A 24,044-nucleotide genomic window follows, 5' to 3' on the forward strand; every position below is an offset into this window, starting at 1 on the left:
TGAGTGACTGCTTGAGGCAGGACCTGCATCTGTGAGTGCAGTGTCACTGCTCTGCAGTGATGAACAACCCCCAGGTTTGCAGCAGCTCCCCTTCCTGTGCTCTGGTTGGCCTCCCTGCAATCTGCATTTATGCAGAGGGTTTTACATGATCTCTCTTGCTCTCTGCAGCTCACTGGAGAGTCTCTTTCTCCAGCAGCCTAAAAATTCTCCCAGAATAGAAATCAGTAGGGAAGGTGTTTGCTTGTAAGTAGGCACGTCAGGAAAGGATCTCAGTGTTTTCCTAATGTTAAGGATGCTCTAACGTTCTTCTCCCTAAGCCACACATCCCATTTTCCAGACTATTTTCTTAGTCCTACAGCAGGATAACTGAGAGTGCCTGGTGCCCTCACTGGCCTCTGAGTAGAGTTGATAATTTTTTATCTTTCATTAGCATAAATCTTTACTGTGACATATCAAGCTCTGCAAGTAAAACATCCAGCTGAAAAGCCTTTCCCAAAGTTTTGCTTTGTATTTGATACTCCATGTCACTAACATGAAAGGGATTTGGTTGCCCAAAGGTCTTTTAGGCAAAAGATGTGTATCTATGGTCATTTCATATAACTGGTGATGTGGTTTGCAGCTTCTCCCACATCTTGGTCCTTTCCTCAGTCCTGTGAGTTTGCTATGGGATTTTTGTGGGCCTGATTGCAGGTTCAGGAGAAGCCTGTAGCTGTAAAAGTCTCCTCTGTCATGCTGATAAATTGACACAAATTTCACCTAAGATTTTCTAGAAAAAAATCACAAATTCAACTATTGACTGAAGATCTTGCTGGGTAGCCAGGCTGGTATTTGGTATTTTGTGTCACTTTCCCAAGGGGCTCCACATCTACCCACAGGCTGGGAGCAGTGGGGCAGAGAAGTGTTCTTCCAGTTCCTGCATCCCCACCATTCTCATCACTCAGAGGGATGGATGTCTTCACCTCCCACAAGAGGGAACTGGCCTCTAGAGCTGCTTGCAGCCCCGGTTTAAGCATCCCCCCTTTGCAGAAGCTCCATCTGGGCACCCTGACTGGATGCACTTCATGTAAACTGTTTGTTCCACCACCCACGGCGAGCAACTCGCGCAGAAGTTCCACCAGGGACCATAAAACTGCAAACCATAGGTCCAGATCTCACCATCTGTCACACTTCTGCCTCCCTGCTCCCCAGACAACACAGTCTCCCACTGAGTTTAAAAGATCTCAAGCTTAAACTTGTTTGTTTGGGATTTTCCACAAAACCTGGTGCTCTGAGGCACTGCAGAAATCAAAATGTTGTAACTCTTATCATTTATTGCCCTCGCAGTGCAGACAGGATTAAAGCTGTTCTAATGAGAGGGAAGAAATGGTAATATTCCCCCTGACATTAAGTAGCTCTGAACAAAGCTATGAGCACAATGGAACGGAACATTAATGTGAAAAGGGAAAATAAAAACCCTACAAGACATTACCATAGCAAAGAGCCACCAAGGGAGGCACTTAAGGCCACAAAAACCAAACTCTCAGATGTCAAAGGATCTTGTCATTCTGCACCAAACTCAGCCCTTGCTGAGATGTTAAATATGTTTCAAAACCATTGCTGCTTTCACAGACCTCAGGTGAACACAATGTGCAACCAGGTAGCACAAAGACTTGTGCTCCAGGGCTTACTCCTTGTGTGCTGAGTAGTTTGTTGGGTTTGTGCCTTTCTCTCCTCTTCTCAGAAAACTAATGGCTCCAGTGACTGCAGAAGGGGTGGCACTTTCAGGGCAGTGATAGCACATGTAGGTCTTGGAGCATCTGCTTTGCTAACTCAGCAGATACCTGTGATGTAGCCCTGAAAGTGGATAGAAAGTGTGAAGGTTTATAAATAATGTGTCAGCTAATGGGTTTGGGGACCACTTGCCCCTTCAAGCCCCCAAGGACATGATGCTCTGTCCTGTGTGTGAAAGATTCTCTTTGAAGGATCCTTGTCCTTGGTAAATGTCAAGTTCTGCAGACAGTTTCAAGACAGGCCCTTACAAAATCTCCACCAGAACCTGAGGCTTGTACTGAAGTCTGAGGCTTTAATGTCTAGGAACCAATATAATGTATTAGGGAAAGAAAAGAAGCTATTGAAGACAAAATGTACTTCATCTGCAGCAAGACCTTCTCTATGTCACACATTTGCTTTCTACCACTGCTTATCTTCCCCCCTCCCACTCCTCACTCCCCTCTTTCTACTGTTTTAATAATTCAGCACTTACAGCCCAGAATTAAATGCTGTGGTGAACTGAGAGGTGTGCTGTATACTCTATTAGGATGCTGATGCTCTGTTCTTTCCCTCTGTTGTTGTTCATGTTTCCCAGCAGAACCCACACCATGATCCTGTACTTAGTTTCCCTTGCACAAGAAACTGTACAGCACTTCAGAAGGACCAATATAATGCAAAAGGCCATCTAATAAAAAAGCAGAAGGAAAATTGGTTCAACCCTCATTCCTCATCTGCTTTTACAACGTCGCTGTCGCTTTTCCATTTGTAGTAATCTTGCTTTAATATTTATGTCTCTGCTTCAGACACAGAGAGTTCAACGAGGACAAATTATGAGTTCTCAATTTCATTGTGGAAGGTTAGGTGAGAGCAGGGATCTCTGGTCTTCCTGAGTCCGTGGGTCCCATGGGAACATCCATCTGCAGCTGGGGGCCCTGTGAGGGATCACTCCTTCCCTCTAGAGTGGCTGCAGAGGAGCTCGAGGTGAGGGTTGTGGGGTAAGAGAGTTCAGCTGCTTTTGCAGAGCTCCTGGGAACCCAAGGAGAGCCCAGCACAGCAGCAGTGGAACTAGCAAGGGAACCAAGGAAACCAAGGGAACCCAGCACAGCAGCATTTTCTGCTGGGTTCCTTCTGGACACAGCAAAAAGCCAGACTGCCCAGCAGACCCGATGACAGTGTCAGGCAGTTCTGACACATCTTTAAGGTCCCTTCCAAGCAGAACCATTCAATGATTCTAGGATTTTCAAAGACAAACTGTGCTGCAAAAGGCTCTCAGAAGACTGTATCCCAAATGGGTTTGTTAGCTGTCCCCCAGAAAGGAGCCAGACTGGCATGGAGGAAAACACTCCCATTGAAACAATGAGACAAGGTGGAAAGGTCAAATCTTTTATTAGATCTGAAAAATGCAGAGGTGTTTCCAGGCACCAGAGCCTTCTGCAGATCTTTTCTGTTTTTAAGTTACGAAAGCAGGGCGTGCTGTGGAAAAGCTGTGGCTCTGCTATGGGACACTAGAGAGATGAAGGCAGTAGACAACAAGAGCCTTACACAGCTTGAGAGCATGGCATCAGTGCTTCCAGCTCGGAAATGGGTCCTGTTTTGGGTCTGAATGAGCACGGTGCAAAAGTCAGCCTCTGACCAAAGGGACTGGAGCAGATGGGCTCAGAGAAAAGCAGTTGCCTCCCAAGCAAAGATCCAAACCATCATTAAGTAACAAACCTGACACAGAGATGGCAATGGACCCATTTCTCCTTACACATAATCTGATCTGTTAACCACAGGATCCTCATTAGCCAAGCTATCCCTATTAGAATAATAATTTAATTCTACCCACAGAAGAAATGAGACCCTCTTAAGGATGCTTCTGATCTCACTGTCTTCTGCATAGGGATTTGCATCTAATTCCTATTAAAAGTGATCAGAAGTAGTTTGTGTTGACTGTAAACCCTTCAATATATTTAATTCTTGTTTATATGTGACTCAACGAAGTATTAGCAACCCCAAAGTTGCTAAAACACTTTTAAAAACAAATAAAGCAAGTAAGTAGAATCTTGACACAAACATAATTTTCCTTCTTTCCTTATTTCAACAAGTTCAGTGACCTCATTAAAACCTTTGATATTTGAATTTTTCTGTTCTGTTTTGCAGTCACACTGGATAAGAACTGCATTCAAAGACTCTAGTAGAAAAATAAGAAGAGGTTTTGAGATGTGAAGTACACAAGTGGAAGAGCAAGGACCATCAATTGGTTCCTTAGAGAGACTGAAGTCAAGCCCCTATGACTGTATCTTCCACCACCATGATTTTAATTCAAAAGTTCACTTATATAAATAAGAGTCCATGTTGTGAGTTTTTGGTGACCAAACCACCATGCTACTTCTGTTTCTTAAAACAGAGAGGCGTGTGAGAAATAAGAACACCAAATCAAATTTGATCTTAAAGGAAACTTATAATTTGTCAGCCAGGCAAACTATTTGTTAGGCTGGCAAACTTCACTGAAAAAACTGAAGCTATCAGCATATGCATTTATGAGCAGCTCTTCAGTCACAGATTATTGTTCAAATATGGAAGGAAAGCAGATCTTTATGTAAAAGCCAACACTACTCTCCAGCTTCCAGGATCATTAGAGCAGCAGCGCAGAGAAATGATGGAAGGGAGCACTGTTCTGTACCTTTTATGTATTTGAAAGAAAAACATGTATTTCTTGTGATAGCACATCAGCCTGATTTGCAGTTGATCAAATCCGTGGGACATATCTGCTGTCAGCTAAACACACGAGTGGAACAATGGGGGAGTGTAGAATCTGTTTGGCTTTCCCCTGCTGTAGAAATCTGTGGGAACATGCTGTCGTTGGGATATGCTCTGGCACCCACGCCACAGAGGAGAGCTGTGAGGACAAACATTGGGGAGGAAAGCTGAGCTGAGCCTAATTGCAGCAGACACCAGAGCTCTTTCCTTGGAACCCCACCAGCTTTGCCAACCTGATGTCAGGTTCTCCGTGCAGGGTCGCCTCCAGGCAGGGCACGCTGAGAATTAATTATGCATGCATATCCTCCCTCCTCTTTCCCACATGTGCACAAGCACACTGCAAGTGAGCAAAGGGAAGCATGTGGGAGCTGCTTCTTGACACCACTGTTGTCAGTGAGTATGCTCTGCTGCAAGTGAGGCTGTTGGTTGTGTGTCCCAGGAGGTACTGGGGCTGCAGGCATTGCAGGGCTCATCTTTAACAGCTTGCAGGGGATAACTGACATAACTGAGATCACTGCTTTATTACCCACACAGTCTGGCCACCCTTACCTTGCAATTTTTAAAAGGCACTTTTTGATTTTGGTGCGTGCTGGGCTGAGTAGTTTCAAAGATTTCTTCTTATTTTGCAATCTATATTTTCTCTATTTTTTTGTTTGGGCTATGGGGGATAATTTAGTCATATGTGCAGCTCAGCATCATAGGAATAGCTTTCCTGGAGAAAATGCAGTGTCTTCCCTCCCAGATACCATGACATTCTCCAGGGTCAGAAGCCCTCTGAGATCTGGCAGGGACCATCTGGGCTGCCTGTCCCCTCTTGCAAGTGAGAACACGAGTCATTTGTGAGAAACATCTGGGGATATTTCTTTAATCAGGTTTTTTACCTCTCTTGTGGCTTTGGGTATTAGCACTGTCTCTGCTACTTCTGTTCTCTGACAGAGGCACATGCAGCAGCTGAATCTCCTAAGAGTCAACTAAGCCATATTATTGGCTCCCTCCAGGGGTAGCTGGGTGCAACTTAATAGTCCATGAGATACAACAAGTCAGTAGAAATGATCTAATGTCCCTTTCTAGTCTTAAATTCAGTGAAGTGGTGAAAATTCTGCTTCTAAAGGAGATGGCAGATGAGCAGTTGCCAGGATCTCCTACCAGGCTTCCTCCCCAGCTGTGTCCCTGGAGAGCAGTTACCTTTTTGCAGTCTTGTTTGCAGATTCTCAGCAGAATGCACAGTTTTCACTGCTGGAGACCAAATCCTCATTTCCATCCTTCTGTGCAGCCCATTTGCCCTTCCTCCTGCCTCAAATCCTCAGACTATTTCAGCCCCTCTTTGTGGGGATGGTTTCTGAGAGAAACTTTTTGGGTTATCTTCTTTCACCAGAACCTAAAAGAGATATCTGTTTTATCTGACATCTGCCTTTCACCCTCAACAACGTGGATCAGGTCAAACACTTGTGAAATATCTCTGACTGTCCCAATGCAGAAATCAATCTTGTTCATCTACTTGCTCTGGTTAAGAGCTGCAGCCAAAAAAAAAAATCTACCATAAATTTTTACAGATTCAAAACACCTCTTTTGCTTTCCTCTCCCACAGAGAAAATGTGCAATTTAAAGTTGTGAGTGTTGATGTATTTACTGATGTATTTTTTTCTTTCTTGGAAGCATCTGCAAAGGTGGCCAGAGCTGCCTCTTTCAGCTCCCAAATAATTGTCCTCTCCGGTGTGTGCTTTCAGTAAAATCAGTGTTTCTCTCTGATGTACATTCTTTACCTTGAATATTTCCATATGAAAAGAGAGCTGTGGAGAAACACTGCAAGGACTAGAAATCCTGGAGTCTGTGGATTCCAAGTGAGTGAACCACAGATGCCTTTTTCCTCATCTGAATTCAAGGACACATCAGCTCCCGGGTGGCTACCATTCCACAGGGGGAGAGAGGCAGTGTCCCCTGCTTGTTCTACCACATCAGTCACTTTTAAACTAACTTATAATCCATTTTGACTTTTGCTGTAAGTTAGAAAAGTTTTTAGAGCAGTCAGATGAGCTCTCACCTCACCTGGCTGCAACAGCCACTCTGCAGAGGTGAGAGAGCAGCTGGCTGTCACTGGATTGTCTCTTCAGCATAACCAGGTGACAATCTTGTTAATGCCTCTGCTTTTACCTAATTTTCCTTGTTGAACAGCACTGGAGATCTCAGGGAGAAATCCTTTGCCTGGAGAAGGAGGGATGTGCACCACGGGGCCTGGTGCAGCACACACTGGGAGAGCCTCAGCCACAAATCCCCAAATCCCAAACTGATCAAGCAAACAAGACTGATCAGGGAGAGCACAGCAGTAGGTTCCAATCATTATGGACTGTATTTTCCGAGGGCTACTTTAGAGGGAAACTCTTCTGTAATAAATTACAAATCCAATGTAGGATGTGAGGTACAGCCCAGAACTGATGTTCTCTGTCCTTTCCCACCCTGCAGCCCCGAGGCCACCAACAGCACATGCAAACAGCCACAGATGCCTGCATTTGCATCCAAGCAAACCCTCCTCACTCCTGCTCCCAGCCTGGGATAGGCAAACATTTATGCTGCTGGATTTCACCCAGATTCCTGCCTGCAGGAAGGAGCTTGAGGTGGAACTGTCCAAATTCAGCTGGTGGAGCTGGTCTCCAGGCTGACTGCAGCTCTCCTCTGCAGGAGGGGCTGGGCTGGGGGCAGCCAGCTGCTCACAGATAGCCAGCACAGGGCTTGGAAAGGGTGATGGTGTTACCAGCCAATTGACCAGAAGAGCTCAACTTCTTGGACCTTGCATTCCAGCACAATTCTCATCCCTTTTATGTTTCTCAGTCTTTTTACAAATCTGTCGGTCAGAGGCTAGGGACTGCTCATCTCTACAAAAACAAAGAGAGCTTAAAATATTTGCTGCCTGTACTTAAGGTTTACACTTCTTAGTAGTAGATTTTTAGGGAGTTGCAGAGCAATCAAATGAGAACAGAATAATTAACAAATTTGCTTCATGAAATGATTAAAGGAAATGTAAGGAGTTCCAGCAATCTCTTAGTGTATTAAATAACAAGCAAGTAATTTCTTTTTAGCTTTGCTGTGTAAATTCATTTGGAGCATCTGTAATTTAAAATAGCCCTGAGATCTACATAATTTTGCAGCCACTGCTTTTACATTATGCCATGTTCAGTCCTAGAAAGGTGGCTACAGCTCTCACTCTTCATTCTTCCAGATTAACTGACACAAGAGGGTTTTTTTGTTTTTCTTTGGGAGACAACTCTTGGTAAGCCTTTTTTTTTTTTTTCAAATTATCTTTCTTGTCCATGGCCTCTCTTATCCTGCAAGTACAAAGCAAGTGAGGGTTCTTTCCAAACTTACTAATGATAAAGAGTGTTCACTTTCCCAGTTGTCTTTGGTACAATCTGTTTCAAATGCTGGCACTGATGATGTCTCAGAACAGTGTAGGAGGGATGCCTGAGCGTGACTGAGCCACAAAGTTAAAGAAAAAAAAGAGATGCAAAAGGATAGATTCCTTTTGAATAGCAAAGAAATCCAAGGAAGCCATGCCTTGCCTAAAACAAAACAAACCAAGCCAGCTAAGTTTATTGTCTGGATTATTAATTGTACTGGATTGTTCAGCTGTCCCGAAAATGTCTCTTTAATCATTCAGTGAGGCTGAAGCCCGGGTCTCTAGAGATCACTTCTGATCTCTCACATATGGTATCTCACACCCTTCATTAGACCCACTGCTCCAGCCACATGGAAAAGATGCTCAGACTATTTCCATCTGTATCTGCTGCTTTTCTGGGATGTGTCAGTCTCATGATGAGGGCAGTGACTCCAGCTGATACAGACACAATTGCTGATTGCAAAGAGAGGCACTGCTGTGAACATAAAGAGAAGAGGGGGTTATTTCCGTCTCAGTTTGGGCTTTCTGAGGCGTCCCTGCCCTGCAGAACAGCAAATTCCCTTGTGGGAGGAAAATGCTGAGATCACAGGTGCTAATCAGTGAAAAGAGGATGAGCAACCCTGTGAACAAACTGCGGGACTGGGATGCCCAAAAACTGGGCTCAGATCCAAGACAAAGGAAAAAATTTCTTCAGTCTTATGAGATTCCATTCTCAGCTCTCAGCAGCACCACGAAGCCTGACTGCTTTGTTTCAGGGGTGAGACGGGAGCAGGGACTTGCTTTGCACAGTGGGAAGCAGGATTTCTTGCTCTTCCCTCTGAATGTTTGGTGCTGGCAGTAGTGAAGTGAGGAACAAGACAGTCTTTTCCAGGATGGTTCTAAGCCAGCCAGAATTGACTTTGGGTCCCTGCTGGAGGGACAGAGCTCACATGGAGTCCAGCTAAGGTGCAAGAACCTTGTTTTTAGGAGGCTGTCTGCAGCCACACATGCAGAAGGTTGGGTACTGGCAGTTAGCAGCAGAAATCAGGTCAGGGGATTCCCAAGCACTGCAGAGCACTTGCCAGGGGACCCCAGAATGTCACATCCAACTCCTCAGCCTGCACTTGCATTGGGAGAGCAGGCAAGTGATGTGTGAAGTGTCAAGTCACTATACATGTCACAGCCAAAGGTCTTCAGAGTCAGAGTGACAAGAGGAGGAAACACTAGTGCCAAGAGTTCTGACACAGGAAAAGTGCTGTCACTGCCACCACCTCCAGCCTGGAGATTTATGGATGGTAACTTGGGATGTGCCATAAACAGGGGTGATATTGAATGAGTCTGACTGTCTCAGGGGCTAAGTTTTACAACACAAAGTGTGAACTCTCTCTGTCTCACTGAGGTCCTCAGGCGTTTTCCCAGCAGCTCCCACAATCTCATTAAGTGCTCTGCAGAGAAGGGCTCCAACCCGAGGGAGCCCTCCCTGCACAGCACAGGGGCTGAGGACAGACAGACAGACAGACACATGCCAGGGAGCCCAGTGAGCCCTCCTGGGGGAGAACCTCCCAGGACACTGCTGATCCCTCACTGGGCTCACAGCTCTGTCTCCGTGGCTTTATGAGGAAACCAGAAATTGCCACAGTTGTGCTCCCCAGTACCAACTCCCAGTGTCAGAGGCTCTGACTCAGAGCCAGCAGCTCATGCCCCAGGACAGATCCCCCTGGAGCTGTGCTGTGGCTGCATTGAACCTTGGTGAACCTTTGCTGAGATGTTCTCTCAGCATGGTGTCCTCAGCTGCTGAGGTCAAACCCATGGTTTCCCTCTGGAGATGTTGGCCACAAAGGGCTGTGCTGCTGTGCAAAGGCTTTCCTTTGCTCCCTGATTGCATCCAGGGCTCCAGTAGCCTCTTTCTGCTGAAGGGTTCCTATGTTCAGGTAACTCATTTTACTCCAGAAGCTGCAAAATCTTCAGCAGAGCCTTGGGGACACTGATTTCATTCTTTTGAGTAATTTCTTCCTATCAAAAGTAAAATAGGTCTGTGGAGACCAAGGGCAGGGCACTCCATGGCCACAAGCCCTGTTCTTCACAGGTTGCCTTCAGCGACCCACCCACTTGGAGGAAAATTATCTAGTCCAGAGAAACCCTGCAGCTTTTCTCAGGGAAAAGGTTTATTTTGGTGACATTGCTGAGAAACCTCCGTGATTTTCTGCCCTCACCACCTTCTCCTCTGCTCCTGCAGTCTGCTCGCAGTTCTCCAAGGGCGTCTATGCCATCTTCGGCTTTTATGAGAGGAGGACTGTCAACATGCTGACGTCTTTCTGCGGGGCCCTCCACGTCTGCTTCATAACCCCGAGCTTCCCCGTGGAAACCTCCAACCAGTTCGTGCTGCAGCTGCGCCCCGAGCTGCAGGACGCCCTGATCAGCGTCATCGAGCACTACAGCTGGCAGAAGTTCGTCTACATCTACGACGCTGACCGCGGTGAGTCACAGCTCTCCGGGAGGGGTTCATAGCCCCACATTCCTCTGCACGGAGAAAAGCAAGGCACAATTCTTCCCAAGAATATTCTTATCCCATTTGCTGTGCCTGTGTTTGTGCCGAAGGAGAATGCAGTATGGAGATTGTTCACCCACAGTGATGGTGTTTTGGTTCCTTGGCCTGTCAGGGTCCAGCAGTGTGTGTGTGTGTGTTGGGAGTCACGAGATTCAGAGCAGTGTGTGCAGAGTTGAGTGCCTGGCAGATTCAGTTTAGGTATAATGTAACATAGTATAGAATAATATAGTATAATAAAGTAATTAATTAGCCTTCTGATATGATGGAGTCCTCCTCATCGTTCCTCCTTCTTCAGGACCTTCTCAGCACAGCTCTAGGGGTTGCCAGGCAGATAAAGACAGTGGTGTAGAAAGAGTCTTTACCTCCAAAAGTCGTGGGTTGGGTCAACCTATGCCTTCCCTGTTGGTTTTTCTTCTAAATATCCCTTTCTGCTGAAGGTGAGCATTGTTCTAAAAGAGGCATCAGCCTGACCTGGGGTGTGTGTGGGTGTGTTCATGGGGTCAGATCCAAGCCCCATCAGCAGGAGGGAAGTACTTGATGTGCAAATGGTTTGGAATTCAAAATGGGGAAATTGTTTCTATTCCATAGGTTCCATATTGAGCTGGGCTCTCAAACTCAAGAGCACTGAGTCCTGAGTTTAGAAACATGAATGGACACTTGCTCAGATCTCACCTAAGCCCACAGCCAGGGGTGAAATGTGTATTTCTGGCAGATAGCTTGGAAAACTCCAAATTCCCCATGGTGGTGCATGTCAGTTTTCTATGTAAAAGAATGGGGTAATGGAAGATGTTATCTAACTTTCTAAACCACAAACCCAAAAAGGGCTAGAGAGCTCATTGCTCCATGATTCAGTTTCCCAGCCCTCAGATGCCTTTAAAGCTCCAGGCTTGGTGGCTGCGAGCAAAGCAGACTTGTGGAGGATAGAGCATAGGTAAGGTGATTCACATCTCTGTCCTGGAAGTTTTAATTATCCCCTGAAGGGACAGGATGGGATTTAGAGACAAGGAGAAGGTATGAAAGCATCCCACCTGCTTTCTGTTGTCATGAGGCATGGGCACACGGAATATTCCAAAAGCACAGGGTTGTTTAGGGTTGTCCAGCATGATTCCAGAGAATTGCTATGTGCATCCCCTCTAGAAAGCTGTGAATGTAATTTAAGAAACATAATTCTAAAAGTAATGGTCTCCTGATGAGATGCTGCTGAGAGAGAAGCATGCTGAGTGTGGCAGTGTGCTGTGATTGATGAGGGTGTCCCTAACCCTAGGAGCACACAGCCTAAGCAGATCAAAGATCAGAAGGAAACAATGGCTGGGAGAAATCAAGTTATTTGGGGAACAGGAAGACGGGGATTAGAGTTCTTATCTGAATCCCACAGCAGGGCCTGATCAGCGAGACTGATCTACCAATTACAAAGGAAAATCAGACCCAGAGTCATCTGTGCTAGGCCAGAAAAAACAGGAGTCATTAATTCTAGCCCAGATGAGTCTGGGTCAGATCTAGACTGTTAGCTGCTCTCTGTAGGTCTGCTGCACTCTCATGACTGTCTCCAGCCTGGCTTGAGGCAGCTACACAGGCTGCCAGGAGGATGGACAGATGCCATTGCTCAACTAAAGCCTGGCTCTCCCCCTTCTCTTCCCACCCTAGGGTTGTCAGTCCTGCAGAAAGTTCTGGACACTGCAGCTGAGAAGAACTGGCAGGTGACAGCTGTCAACATCCTGACAACAACAGAGGAGGGCTACAGGATGCTCTTCCAGGAGCTGGAGAAGAAGAAGGAAAGGCTGGTGGTGGTGGACTGCGAGTCTGAGAGGCTGAACATCATCCTTAACAAGGTTGTGCTGGTGGGGGCCTTCTGGGAGGGGTCTTGCATGCAGGGAAGAGTTTCTCCCTGGAGAAGTTCTCCCCCTTGTTGCCTGATCCTGGTCTCCTTGTGGCTCTCATTGGAGTTGGGGTGTGTGCCTGCAGCTGCTGGGCTCACAGGCATTTCTCTGCTGTGTTACTGGGGAAACAGTAAAGCTGCAGGAACAGTACAAGCTCTCGTGAATTCATGCTGAGGGAGCTCCACTGCTCCATGCTCCCTCCTTGTTTGACTCCTTTGCTGAGCCCTTTACACCCCCTTGCTCCCCATGGGATTTGCTTTGTGCTAATTCCTCCAAGCAGGGCGCACAAGATGTGGCACTCCTGGCTCTGCAGAGTCTTTCTCCAGTTTCTGAGTTAAGCTGGAGGTGTGGATTGGCACTGCCAGATTCCTGGTCCTCCAGCCTCCATGTGCTGCACCAGATTCTCCCACCTGTGCCAGCAGGACAGAAGGGTTATGGCACATCTGTCCTGAACAGGGATTTCTGTGGACAGGAGACAAATGCATGCCCAGGGATGGGTTGTGTCCACACTCCAACTCCAGCCACAAGACCTTTCCCTCTCACACCTACAGCCCTTCCACCACTGGAAGGGTTTGGAAAGGGCAATTCCCACTGCTTTACTCATCATAATCAGCTCTCTTACCTCATGCTTCACCGGTCTTCCTATCTAAGGTACCTGTCATCTCTGTCTCACACTTCAGCTGCTCCCTGTCTGGGACAGGGACTGACATTTCACCAGATGCTCAGGGAGGAGCACAATCCATCCCTGCTGGATGTCTCTGGGTGCTCCTCTGTTACATGGAATAACAAAGCAGAGAGCAAGTTGTAACCTCAAAGCCGAGGTCACATTCATGAAAGAGAAAACAGGTTGTTCCAGAGCATAAAATCTTCTCTCTGGCTATGGAGCTGCTACAGTTGAACAAAATTTTGGACAAGACCTGGGCAGTGAATTTGTCTTTTCTTTAGAGTATATCAAATTTCTAGGATTAATAGTGTCAGGCTTTTAAGCCTAGTTTGTCTAAAAGGATGTTAAGTTGTATAGTAAAATATTACTGGTCATCTTGAAATGAGCAGGAAAATAAGGCTTTCTTTCAAAGTTCTTCACATCACTGGAGCAAGTGTTTAACCTAGAAAAAGGAAAAACTATTTGTAAGAGCACTAAAAATCCAGATACTGTGATTATTTGTTTTGCAATGCTATAAAAAATATCAGTTCCCAGGGAGAAGAGGTACAAAGCTGTGTTTTACTACAAAAATTACGGAGCAATTCCAGCAGCCATCTGTGCCTGGGAGGTAACACTCCAGTGAAGGATGGGGCTGTGAACAACTTTTTCAGATGTGTGTAGTCCATTTTCATCCTTTTTAACAGTCTTGTTCCAAGTCCACCAGGATTTCTGAGAGCAGAGGTAGTTGTCCCAGTGTGAGAAAGTGATGCCAGGTTTTTCATAGTAAACAGATGACTGGAGGGATTCAAAGATAGCGTCCAGCTCATTATCATGTGAAATTCAGCTGGGACTGTAACTTGAGCTCTAACTTGGGCAGCTGGCTGGTCTCTCAGCTCACCACACCAGCAGCCTCTGTGGGAATGTCACTCTGCTGTTTGCCCCGTCCCTCTGACTGTCTGAGGTATTCCAAGAGCTGCCTCAGCCTCTCGGGGACATTTCAATGCATTTATCTTCTTCCCTGACAAGCCTGTCTCTGTCTCTCAGTGGCAGTGGGTTTGTGATTTGTGCTCCACAGTGAGCAGGAGAGCTGGGGATGGCTGTCCAGCACCTGTGCCTCTCACACCCACACTGCTGCTTTTCATTTCCCCTCCATACACAAAACACAAATAGCACCAGTGACTCCAGCAAGGCGGCCCTCAGCCGTGGAGGAGCCAGTGCTCTGTGTTTTAAAAATGACCTGGTTTCCTCTGGGAGGTTTCTCTGTGTTGTGTCTCAAGGGTTTGATTTGTCTTTGCTGAGGCAGCTGCCATTTGTGAGCCAGGCCTTGGATCAGGGCAGGTTGCCGTGGGGTTGTGCAGTGTAGCCTTAATGGGATAAGTGCTTGGTGGGTTGTGTTCCATCAAAGCCCTCTATTGTTTCTTCCTTGTCTCTCATTAAAATGAGTAACTGGAATTTCTCCTCTGCCAGTGTTTCACTCTGAGAGGATTTCTCTCTAATAGATGTCAAACTCTCCCATTAAGAAGTGGGTAATGAAACCTAGGTGGCCCAAGTGAGCAATCAGCATGCAGCCCAGCACAGCCTCTCACCACAGTCAGGAGGAGTGATAAATGCTATTATAACCTCAGCTTGCTACTGCTGTCCGGACACATTAGGACTGAGCAAGCGTTTTAAAATAAATTAAGATCACAAATAACTGTGTAAAACACAGGAAACGAGCTTCATAATTCAGGTGGATGGGCTGTAAGATTAACAGCTCAGGGAGAGCTGGATGGCAGCTCCTCGGTTCATCGGCTCTGACACCTCATAAAATAACAAAGGAGAGCTGGGGCTGGAGGAGCCAATGCCAGCTATTGTTGACACTGGAGAAAAGGGGAATTGGATCATAATTCTTAGACATCCCAGTGCACCAGAGATTCTCCTTCCTCCTACAAGGTCTGGGGCTTACTGCAAAGGTCAGTCTCAGCTGATGGATGGAAAGGGACAAGTTTGGTCTGGTTTTGCTTCTTAGATCAGGCAGTGGAAGATACTCAGAAAACCACCCATAATGAAGTGCATATCTTCATAGCTTTAGGGAGACAGAGGATTTTTCTGAGAGCTCCAGACACCTCAGCAGAAGCCACAGTGAGGGATCCTGCTCAGGGAAGCTGGCATTAGCTGTGTAAGGAGCTGCTTTTAAATGAAGCCTTCATTGGAGTTAATTGCCACCCCCACGTTAACGCTGAGAACCAGATGAGTTTTATTATGCATACAAGAGCGCTTCATCAGAGAAGGGCTAAGGCAGACGAACCAGTTGCACAGAGCAAGTGTCAGCTCATTTATTATCCATTTGGAAATCCCTAAATGACTGCTCATGATAATCTGGGAGTGCTGTCCCATGGGGAGGATCAGTCTCTGCCCTCATCTGACACTTCTCAAGTACCTGCTGCCAGCCTGGTACCAGAGACAAGTCCTGGATACACCGATTTCTGGCTGGATCTGACACAGCAGTGGCTTTGGGATCATTCTGGCTGTGAGGATCTTTCTGTCCTCGCTGCAGTTTGTGCAGATTTTGCCCGTGCCTGTTGGCAATGCAGGCAGCAATTCGGAATCAATTCATATGACAATGGAAATAAGAGGTAGTGTTGCTAGCCAAGAAACCTAATGGAAACAGCAGAGTTCTCTCAGAAACTGGCAGATCTTGTGTTTGTACAGGCTTTGAGGGCATTTGGGCCTTTTTTTTTTCCACTTTCTTCTTTCTGTTTGTAGAGTGGCTCAATTGCAGATGGTATCTGACTCTAGTAAACTAGTAAGAATTTAACAGTGCAGTTGGAAATCAATAGAGAGGAATTTCAATGAAAAAATGGAGTCAACAAGAATAATAGAGACTTTTAGGTATATTCTTTCTGTACTCTTTTTAAATCAAGGGAGAAAAATACACAGGCCATGTGATGAGTGCCTCTGTTCCCCCCAGTCACCGGAAAATCTGCAACAGGTAGAAAAGGAAAAAGAAAAGGGAAACTTTTCCAGCTAACATAGAAAAAATCAGTTCTTACAGATTGGTAAGAAATTGTGTTGATAAGGGAAAATAAAAACCTGACTCTGCTGTGTCAGGGACAAAGGAGCAATTGGCAAAGCACATGTAGTGGAACACCACGCATATGAATCTATAAATTATCTCAGTGAACATGCAGGGGAATCCTCTGTGGCTTGCCCAAACAGCTTCACTCTGGAAATGGAGTTTGAAACTCCACTGGTGCACAAAAACTTACCCATAACCTGAACTTCCAGCCATCTCTCCCAGGCAGGTGTTTTGCAGCAGGGGCTGGAGCTTGCAGGATGTGCAGGATTGCTCTCTAATTTTGCCTAAAGTTTCAGTTGCATTATAGGACACAGGGATTCCAACTCCACATTTGTTCCTTTGGTGTCTGAAATACAAATCTTGTTAAGGCTTTTTTTTTCTCCCTGGGCCTGTAGGAAGCAGATTGGTTTGGTTGTTTTCTCTCCCTGCCTGTACAATGTTCTTGGGGTTCTTGTCCTGTCTAATTTCAGATTTGCTGCTCAGGTATCGTGTGTGAAAGCTCTGGCCATCCTCTAATAAGATTGGGAACTTTTCTTTTGCTATGCCTTCCTGCTCACAGCTGAAGAGTCTCAGCAAGGAAAATTAAGAGTGAGAAAGGGCAGGTAACTGATATTCTTCTTCCTTAGTCGATCTCTGCTAATTGTCCTTCTTTTTTATCTCACAGATCATCTCACTTGAAAAAAATGGCAATGGCTACCACTACATTCTGGCAAATATGGTGAGTTACCCTAATTGGTGGGGTTTTTTCTCTCTCTCAGTTTTGTAAAGCACTACATTTATAATTACTGAGCTGTACACTCTTTTTCTCATCTACCTTCTAGGTTAAAAAAAAAAAAAAACCAAAGTCTTTTGCTGTGCTCTTCTCATGGAGTTTTCTCTCTTGATCCAGCAAGATTTTCTGCAGGGTATCTCCAAGTCTGCTGGGGTTTTGTAGAGATTTGACCTTGGCTGGGTGACAGATGCAGACCAAAGTAATTTTATCACTCCCCCCTTGGTGCTAAATGAAATCTGACTGTCATGGCTCTAGGGAGAGAATTGAATGCAAAGATTTCTTTAAGGAAAGGATTCTCCCTTTAATGCAGGGAGGTGCTGCCTGAGGACAGAGCAGCATTGGGCAGTGGCAGGACCATCTTTCTGAAGCAAGTCTCACAGGAGGATGGAAAATTCCTTTGCCTAGGGAGATTAGGGGAGAGGTAAGAGAGGGAAATTGAGGTTTTCCACAGCAGAGCTCCTACCCTCTCCTCCCCAAATGTGTCCATCCATCCAGGAGGATGCCCTGCAGAGGCTGGGCTGCTGCTGGCACTCTGGGGCTGCTGCTGCCTCCTGGGACTCGTGTGTCCCTGTGGGGTGAGCCATGTGCAGGCTCTGGACCTGTTCTTTCAGCACAGAGCTGCATCTGGGAGGCAGCACGTCAGCCCTGGGGTAATTAAACTTTAAACTACCAATTAGTCAAGCAGTTGCTGCCCTTCTCCTTTTCTCAGTCCCAAGATAACTCTGTAATTTACCAGGCAAAAATGGCCACATCATTACCCTGCAGTGCCCTGTACTGACCCTGCACCCTGTGCTGGCTGCCTACCGTGTAATTACAGAGATTAAAATGTTACCTTGTGCAGGGGGGGACATGCAAAACTACAGAGCAGCCAATAATTTCAGTGGCTAATTTAAAAAAAAATTATTATTTGCTATAACCCAGGTCCTGGATGTTTATGAAAGTCCCTTCATTAAAGTTAAGCAGGAAAGTGAACTGGAGTCAGTGGAGTGAACATGTCTGTGCAATTTTAAGTACACCCACACAGAAGGCTGAATGACAATATCACCTCTTCCCCCTGCACAGTTTCATAAGCATAAATGCATTAAAGGCACGAGGTGAGCTGAACTAACACTCAGGTGTAGGAGATCTGAAGGACATTTCTTAGGATACCACCCTCCCTCACCTTCACCCAGAGAAAGTACACTTGTCCCATCTTTAATGTGTTTTCTCAGCCTTTACACAAATGCTGAGAGGACAGAGCTGCCTGGGAAAGGTTGCATACTCAGCCAACAGGGTTTATAAATAATTCACTTGGAGCAAAAGGCTTTTCATTTCTCCAGGCCCTCTGCAGGGACGTTCTGCCTCCACTGCAGGTCGGGGGAGGGGGCTTTGGGTCCCACAGTGTCTCACAGGACCACCAGAACTCACTGGTGTGCTTTCCCAGCAGTTTGGATTCTGGGGAGAAGGAGCAGAGGGAAAGGAATTCAAGCTTTACCTTTGGTCTTTCCTGCTCCTTAAAACCCAGCATCACACAAGGGCCAAAAGTCAGAGAGGGGAGTACTTAAAAAGAGAAAGAAGACTAGGGGATAATCAGACGACATGGGAAAACTATTTATAAAGAAATCCTGGCACCCCTCAAGGTTAAGAAGGTCTTTTCCAGGGTGGTAAGGTTCAGACACCAGAAGCCAAATCAGCTTCTGTAACATGCTGCACCCACACGAGAGCTACTGGATGATGGATTTAGCAAGGAGAATGGCAAAAAAGCCCTAAGATCCCATGTTTCTGAGACCACAGGGCAGCAAGGAAGGACAGCAAGCCTCCCTTGGTGGGGCTGGCCAGGGATTTCATAGGAGATTGGCAGAAGCTGGCCTCTGGCAGGGTTAAACCCTGGTGCAAACGCTCTGATCCGAGAGATCACAGTAGGTTTTACCCTCTTCTGAGGACACCTCACGGCTGGATTAGAGCCTTCAGAGGGTGTAGCGTGCAGTAATTTATTCCCACTGACTCACACTCATAGTGGTAGACCTTAAACACCCCTCATTTTCCCCTGCAGACATGTCCTGGGATGACAGGGCGTGCGTTGCCCACACACACTCCCGTACCCGCGTGCCGGGAGAGCAGCCCTGCTTGGGGAAGTGCCTCCTTCTGGAGCACTGAGTCCTCAGAGAAGAAATTAAGAGCTAAAATCTGGAAGTGCTGGGTTTCCAAATGAGGTATTTTCCGTGCCCTGTGCTGCCTGAGGCAGTCCTGAGTTAGGACTCTCACCCTAAGTGTGAAGATCAGGCCAAGGGAATCCTCAGCCCCTTCGTAGCCGCCGAGTTTCCTGTGCTAGCTGGAGCAAGGGGAGGAATTTCCAGCCTCTGCCTTTTGCCTAACCTACTTGGGCATGGAAGAACGGGGACACAGCAATGGAAACGGCAGAAATATTGGGAAACATTTCTGGATAACCCCACTTAAATCCCTTTTTTTAGCTATATGCTTGTTCAGAGCTTGTTCAGAGCCAAGAAACCCAAGAGCCAAGCAGCAGCACACCACTGCCCAGTTGCAGAAGCTTCAAACTGGTGTTCCATCAGGAGTGCAAAATGAATTTGCAAGGCAATGTGCAAGCTGAATAAGGTCAAAAAAAATCATCCATAGGCACATTTTAGAATGGAGGAATTCCCTGTCTGGCCACAGCCAGCCCATGAGCAGTCACTGCCTTGCATTAGCCTCGCTGTGTGTTTGCCCAGCAGCTGCTCTGGGTGAGCTGTAGTAGAGTGCTGAGCAGAATTTGACAGCAGCAAGTGAAAGCTGGTGTTTCCTAGCAGGAACAGCTTTCTTTTTCAGTGAAATTGCTGTTGCCAAGGTGAGACAATAATATTTCTCTGCTCACAAACAAAATGAAACCATTCTGCACCCTAGGCCATGGGCAAACATCCTTCTCTGAAACTGCTACACCTGCTAAAGACACAGCTTGTCTTGTGTCCCCAGCCCTGCCCATCCCATGAAGGTCTGACTGCAACGTCCCTGCCAGGGGAAGGGTTCCTGTGAGCATCCCTCCCTCTCCTCGAGGCAAATTTGGCACTCTTCATGGCTTTTGCAATCTGATGAAATCCTGGTCCTTAACCAGTAACCATCAGAGTTACCCCAGTGAGCTTTTCCCAGAGCTCACCTGGGTATTTGTTAGGTGAGCTGGCAGTGTGCAGTCATCTCTTTCTCTCTCTCTCTCTCTCTTCCCGTCTGGAGCTCAAAGAGATTTGGCCACTTTTGAAAGTGTTTGTTTCTGTGAGTCTCATTTTTCTAAGCTTTGTTCTCAGCCTTTGAGATCATCAGTTCTAGCAACCACAAAGAGGAAAAAAAAAATACAGTCAATATTATCAGAGGAACAAGCTTAGAAACTTCTGGGATTCCTTTCTTTTGATGTTCAGGCTTTTTGCCCACAACCTTGGCTTTGTGTATCTGTTTGTCCTATGCCGTGGATGTGAGCTGACTGCTGTCAGGAGTGGGAGAGCATCAGCTTGGGCAGAGAAAAATCTTTGTCATTAAATAAGGGACATTCATGTGACCTGTCTTTAAAAGAGAAGTATGAAAGACAGCTGCCACATCCAGTGTTTTAGCCTCTTTTTTCTTTCCCGGTGCATTAGTCCAAGTTGTTCTTTTAGCAAGGGCTCTTTTTTTTGAAGATGAATAGATAAGTGTATGAGATTGCTGATGGCAGGTGTAGCAGGGAAAAGTAAAGATAAAAACAGTGTTGATTAGCAAAGATAAGCACTATTTCCTGTGTCATTCTACATCAGCCTGTGTCAGCACTGAGTTGGGCCCTGGATAGTTTCCCTTTGCTGGCAGTTGTGGTGCTGGTGGAGGTTACCAGTGATGCCTTAGGGAACCTAGAAATAAAACATCACACTTTGAGAAAATATTAGATTAGGAGGTAATATAAAGGTTGGTCTTTATTGGAGGCCTTCAGAGGCAGACATGGAAGAATGTTCACAAAATGCCCACCACCCCATGGAGTGAATGCAGTGTTATAAGTTTAGCAAATTAGCATAATTGACAAAAATCACCAATTAGGAGCGTAAGAGGTGATGCAATTTCCCCCAGTTCAACCATCTCTAAATCTCCCCCCCTCAGATGGAAACTAAACCTTGTTTATGAAAATGTGTCTTGAAGAGCTGTTTTTTCAGCTTTGCTTCCCAGAAAGAACCAACAATATATCAGTGAAAATTCTGCATTTTGCTTCCAAACAGCTTTTCTGTCTTGATTCAAAAATTATCAAGCAAAAGAACCCCATATAACATTATCTCATCTGAATTACTGATAGTAAAAGACACAGCAGTGCCCTGAATTAAATTTTTCTTGAACTTGAGTGTCTCATGCATAAGGAAATTATCTGGTTTGATACAAAACTTGCCCACACAGGATAATATGAGCAGCAACCTTGGGAGGATTTTTGCAGTAGTTAATGAGGACTCAAAAACATGAGTGACTTACTGTGGCTTAAAAAAATCAGAGCATCAGGTGAGTGAGTGACAGATTATATTACAGCTATTGGAAGGAAAAATGTGTTTGCCTAAACTTCAGCAAAATGGTGTTAAACTAACAGGTTTCCTCAGCCATTTGCAGTCTCCTAATCCATTATCCCAGCTCAGCTGCAAGTGGTGATGTGTAAATCCATAGTGTCTGCCTCGTGGTGACTTCATTTGTCCTCTTTTCTAGTCAGAACATGCTTAGCTTCAGCTTCCTCGACCAGATTTATGCTTCTGTTTGCTAGACAAAATATTCCATTACTGATGTTTTGGTCCTTGTAAACTGGGATCAGGTCATCCCTTAATCATATCTTTGATTGAATTCATGGCATCTGCCACTGCACGGCACATTTCCCAAACCTTTAAATCAGTTTATGCCCTGAAAGCTCTCTAATGTGCAAACATCCACCTAGAACATCCCTTCCCCTGCCTGGACTGAGCCTTCTGACAAGATGTGTGTGGTCATTTATATCCACAATGTGCTGCAGCTGCAAGATTGAGCAAATAATACGCACAAAAAAAAAAATAATCTGCAGAGCTGCACCAAGGAAAAGTTGCTGTTCACCTCCAACCCCTTGTGCTTAAAGTCTGGATTCTCACCTCACTTGGCTTGTGCTGTAACTACAGACAGGAGAAAACACTCTCATCAAGCTGCAGGGGTGGGGAGCTGTCTGATAGTGCCCCCTTCTCCTGTCTGTCTTTCCCTTTCTTCACTCACTCCTGAGTCCCAGTGGGTTTTGCTGCCCCAATGGGATGTGACACATGAATAACTCTGCAGAGGAGAACTCCTCTCCCATTGGAAGGCACAGTGGAACGAGACTGGAGCAGATGGGCTCTTTTTTGACATGCCCTCCTTATTAATACAAAGTGATGGGAGTGAGGAATGATGCTTCACTGGAGAAGTTAAGCTTGAAGATAATTTGGGGTATTAGAGATGCTCTGGCTGGAAACACTCCATTTCTTGCTCCCTGCAGTAAGTCACTGGTGTACCTTGGAATGACAGGAGCCACTTTGTATTCACTCAGCTGATCTACAGCCATTCAGAAGCAAAAATTTTGCTTTGCAAAGTTTCTTATAATCATAAAATCTGCTGCAAGGAAGTAGTCTGGTGTTGCAAGTCATGCATTTAAACAGAGCTGGGCCAGTTTCCCAATGCTGCCACAGGTTTCTGTGGCACCCACCCAAGCTCAGGGTGAATTGCTTAAATGCTTTTGGCTTGAAAAGGAATATTTCAGTGTGCAACCTATTAAAGAAAAGAGAAAGGAGACTCCAGTCTCTTCATCCCAGACAGAAAGAGACTTAAAAAACCTAATACTCCTCCCTGGGATCAGGGGGCCCTGTTGCCTTCAGCCAACAAGCCTTCTCCAGGCAATTCAAGAGAAAGGGGTGGTTTTCCCCTCTCCTCATTCAAAGCTGACTTTGCCAGTCTCAGGGGGAGATCTGGAGAGTTCAGAAGATGCAGCAGGAGGAGAGAAAACAGCACTGTTTCTCAGAAACCTGTCTGTCTTCAAGGAGACTCTCTAATATTCTTTATCCCTGGAAAGAAGGAGCTTGGAGCACAGGCAGGGAGGTTTTCAGCTGGGCTGTGAGCTCTACCCTGAGCTCAGCCCTGCTTCTGCAGCTTCAAAAGCATCACAGGAGGCACCTGCAGGGAAAGGGCCAGCAGTTAATGTGAGCTCAGTGAAATACAAAGAGAATCTGGGGGTGTGGGTGCATTGCCACTGCTGAGATGGTGTCCCACAAGCAGCTGTGCCACCGAGGGTCATCAGGAGGCAGAGTTTAGGACAGTGAGGCGGTGAAATATGAGCGTAAAAGGAGAGATGCAGGGCATTCTGTGAAGCTCCAGATTTGAGGAGGCTTGTGGACAGAGGGATGAGGTTTTCCCTACACTGACAGCTGCCCACTCAGTGGTCTGGCTCCTCATAGTGTCCAGGGTATAAATTAGGAGCTGGCTCATTTCTGGAGGGACTTTCTTTTCAAGGCAGATCCTTTGTGGGCCACTTAATCAAGATGGATTCATGAGGCCCATTTCAAGTCATCAGTCTTCCTGCATTATGCATTTCCTTTGATGATTGAGCCCACAAGCAGTGGAGAGGAATATAAATGTGTGACTTGCTGATGCCTCTCCCAGCAACCAAGGCAGCAAATGGGACAGCAAAATAACCTTTGGCTGAAAAGTGCTTTCAGTTTAAAAGCAGCATGAAGAACAGATGCATCAAGGAAAGCACGGGGAGGATAAACCCCTTCCCAGTACTTGTTTTCTATTTGAAGCCACAAAGGTCTGTAATAGCTGCCCATATTATTTCCTCACAGCAACACCCTGCACTTAATTGCTCTGTGAGCTCCATTAATGCAGAGAGGAGCCCGTGGTATGGGCTAAAGAGCAAGTTCCCTCCTTTGGACCCAGCCTGGCTGCTGCTGGAGCCGTGTGCTGCAGATGCTGTGAGTCAGAGCCGGCTGGAGGAGGGACCAGGTTTGTGTGGTTCATTGTCAGCCTGCTCATTCCGTGGCATTTGGAGAGAGCCAGGCGGTTTCCAGGCGTGTGCAAGGCAGGAAGGCACATCCTCTGCTTTGCTGAGGTGCTCTTGTGCAGTGAGTCTGAGTCCGAGGGACAGCTGATCCTGCCCTGGGGGCTGGTGGATGGGTTGATGGATGGGTTGATGGATGGGTTGATGGATGGTTCCCAGGGACAGGGTCCCTGCAGGAACCTGGTCTCCCCTGGAGCACCTACACTGGCCCTGCTTTTCCAGGGGGATGCAGTCTGAGTTCCCATATTCCTCCTCTTCCTCCCTGGGGGATTT

General features: G+C 46.3%; 1 protein-coding gene across 4 annotated transcripts in view; it reads left to right on the top strand.

Moving 5' to 3' along the window:
• Nucleotides 1-24,044, top strand: part of GRIA1 (glutamate ionotropic receptor AMPA type subunit 1) — a gene marked incomplete at both ends in the record, with an annotated part of 113,352 nt that overhangs the window by 44,037 nt on the left and 45,271 nt on the right. For 3 of the 4 annotated variants that reach the window (XM_084215738.1, XM_084215737.1, XM_084215739.1), the window contains 3 exons: nt 10,098-10,337; nt 12,054-12,238; nt 16,652-16,705. In XM_084215738.1, the coding sequence (XP_084071864.1) occupies nt 10,098-10,337; nt 12,054-12,238; nt 16,652-16,705 (479 nt within the window). The remainder of the gene's footprint in view (nt 1-10,097; nt 10,338-12,053; nt 12,239-16,651; nt 16,706-24,044) is intronic. The other variant, XM_084215740.1, reaches the window with a different exon arrangement.

The sequence above is a fragment of the Fringilla coelebs genome (assembly GCF_963513975.1).
Source record: "Fringilla coelebs genome assembly, chromosome: 15".
Lineage (NCBI taxonomy): Eukaryota > Metazoa > Chordata > Aves > Passeriformes > Fringillidae > Fringilla > Fringilla coelebs.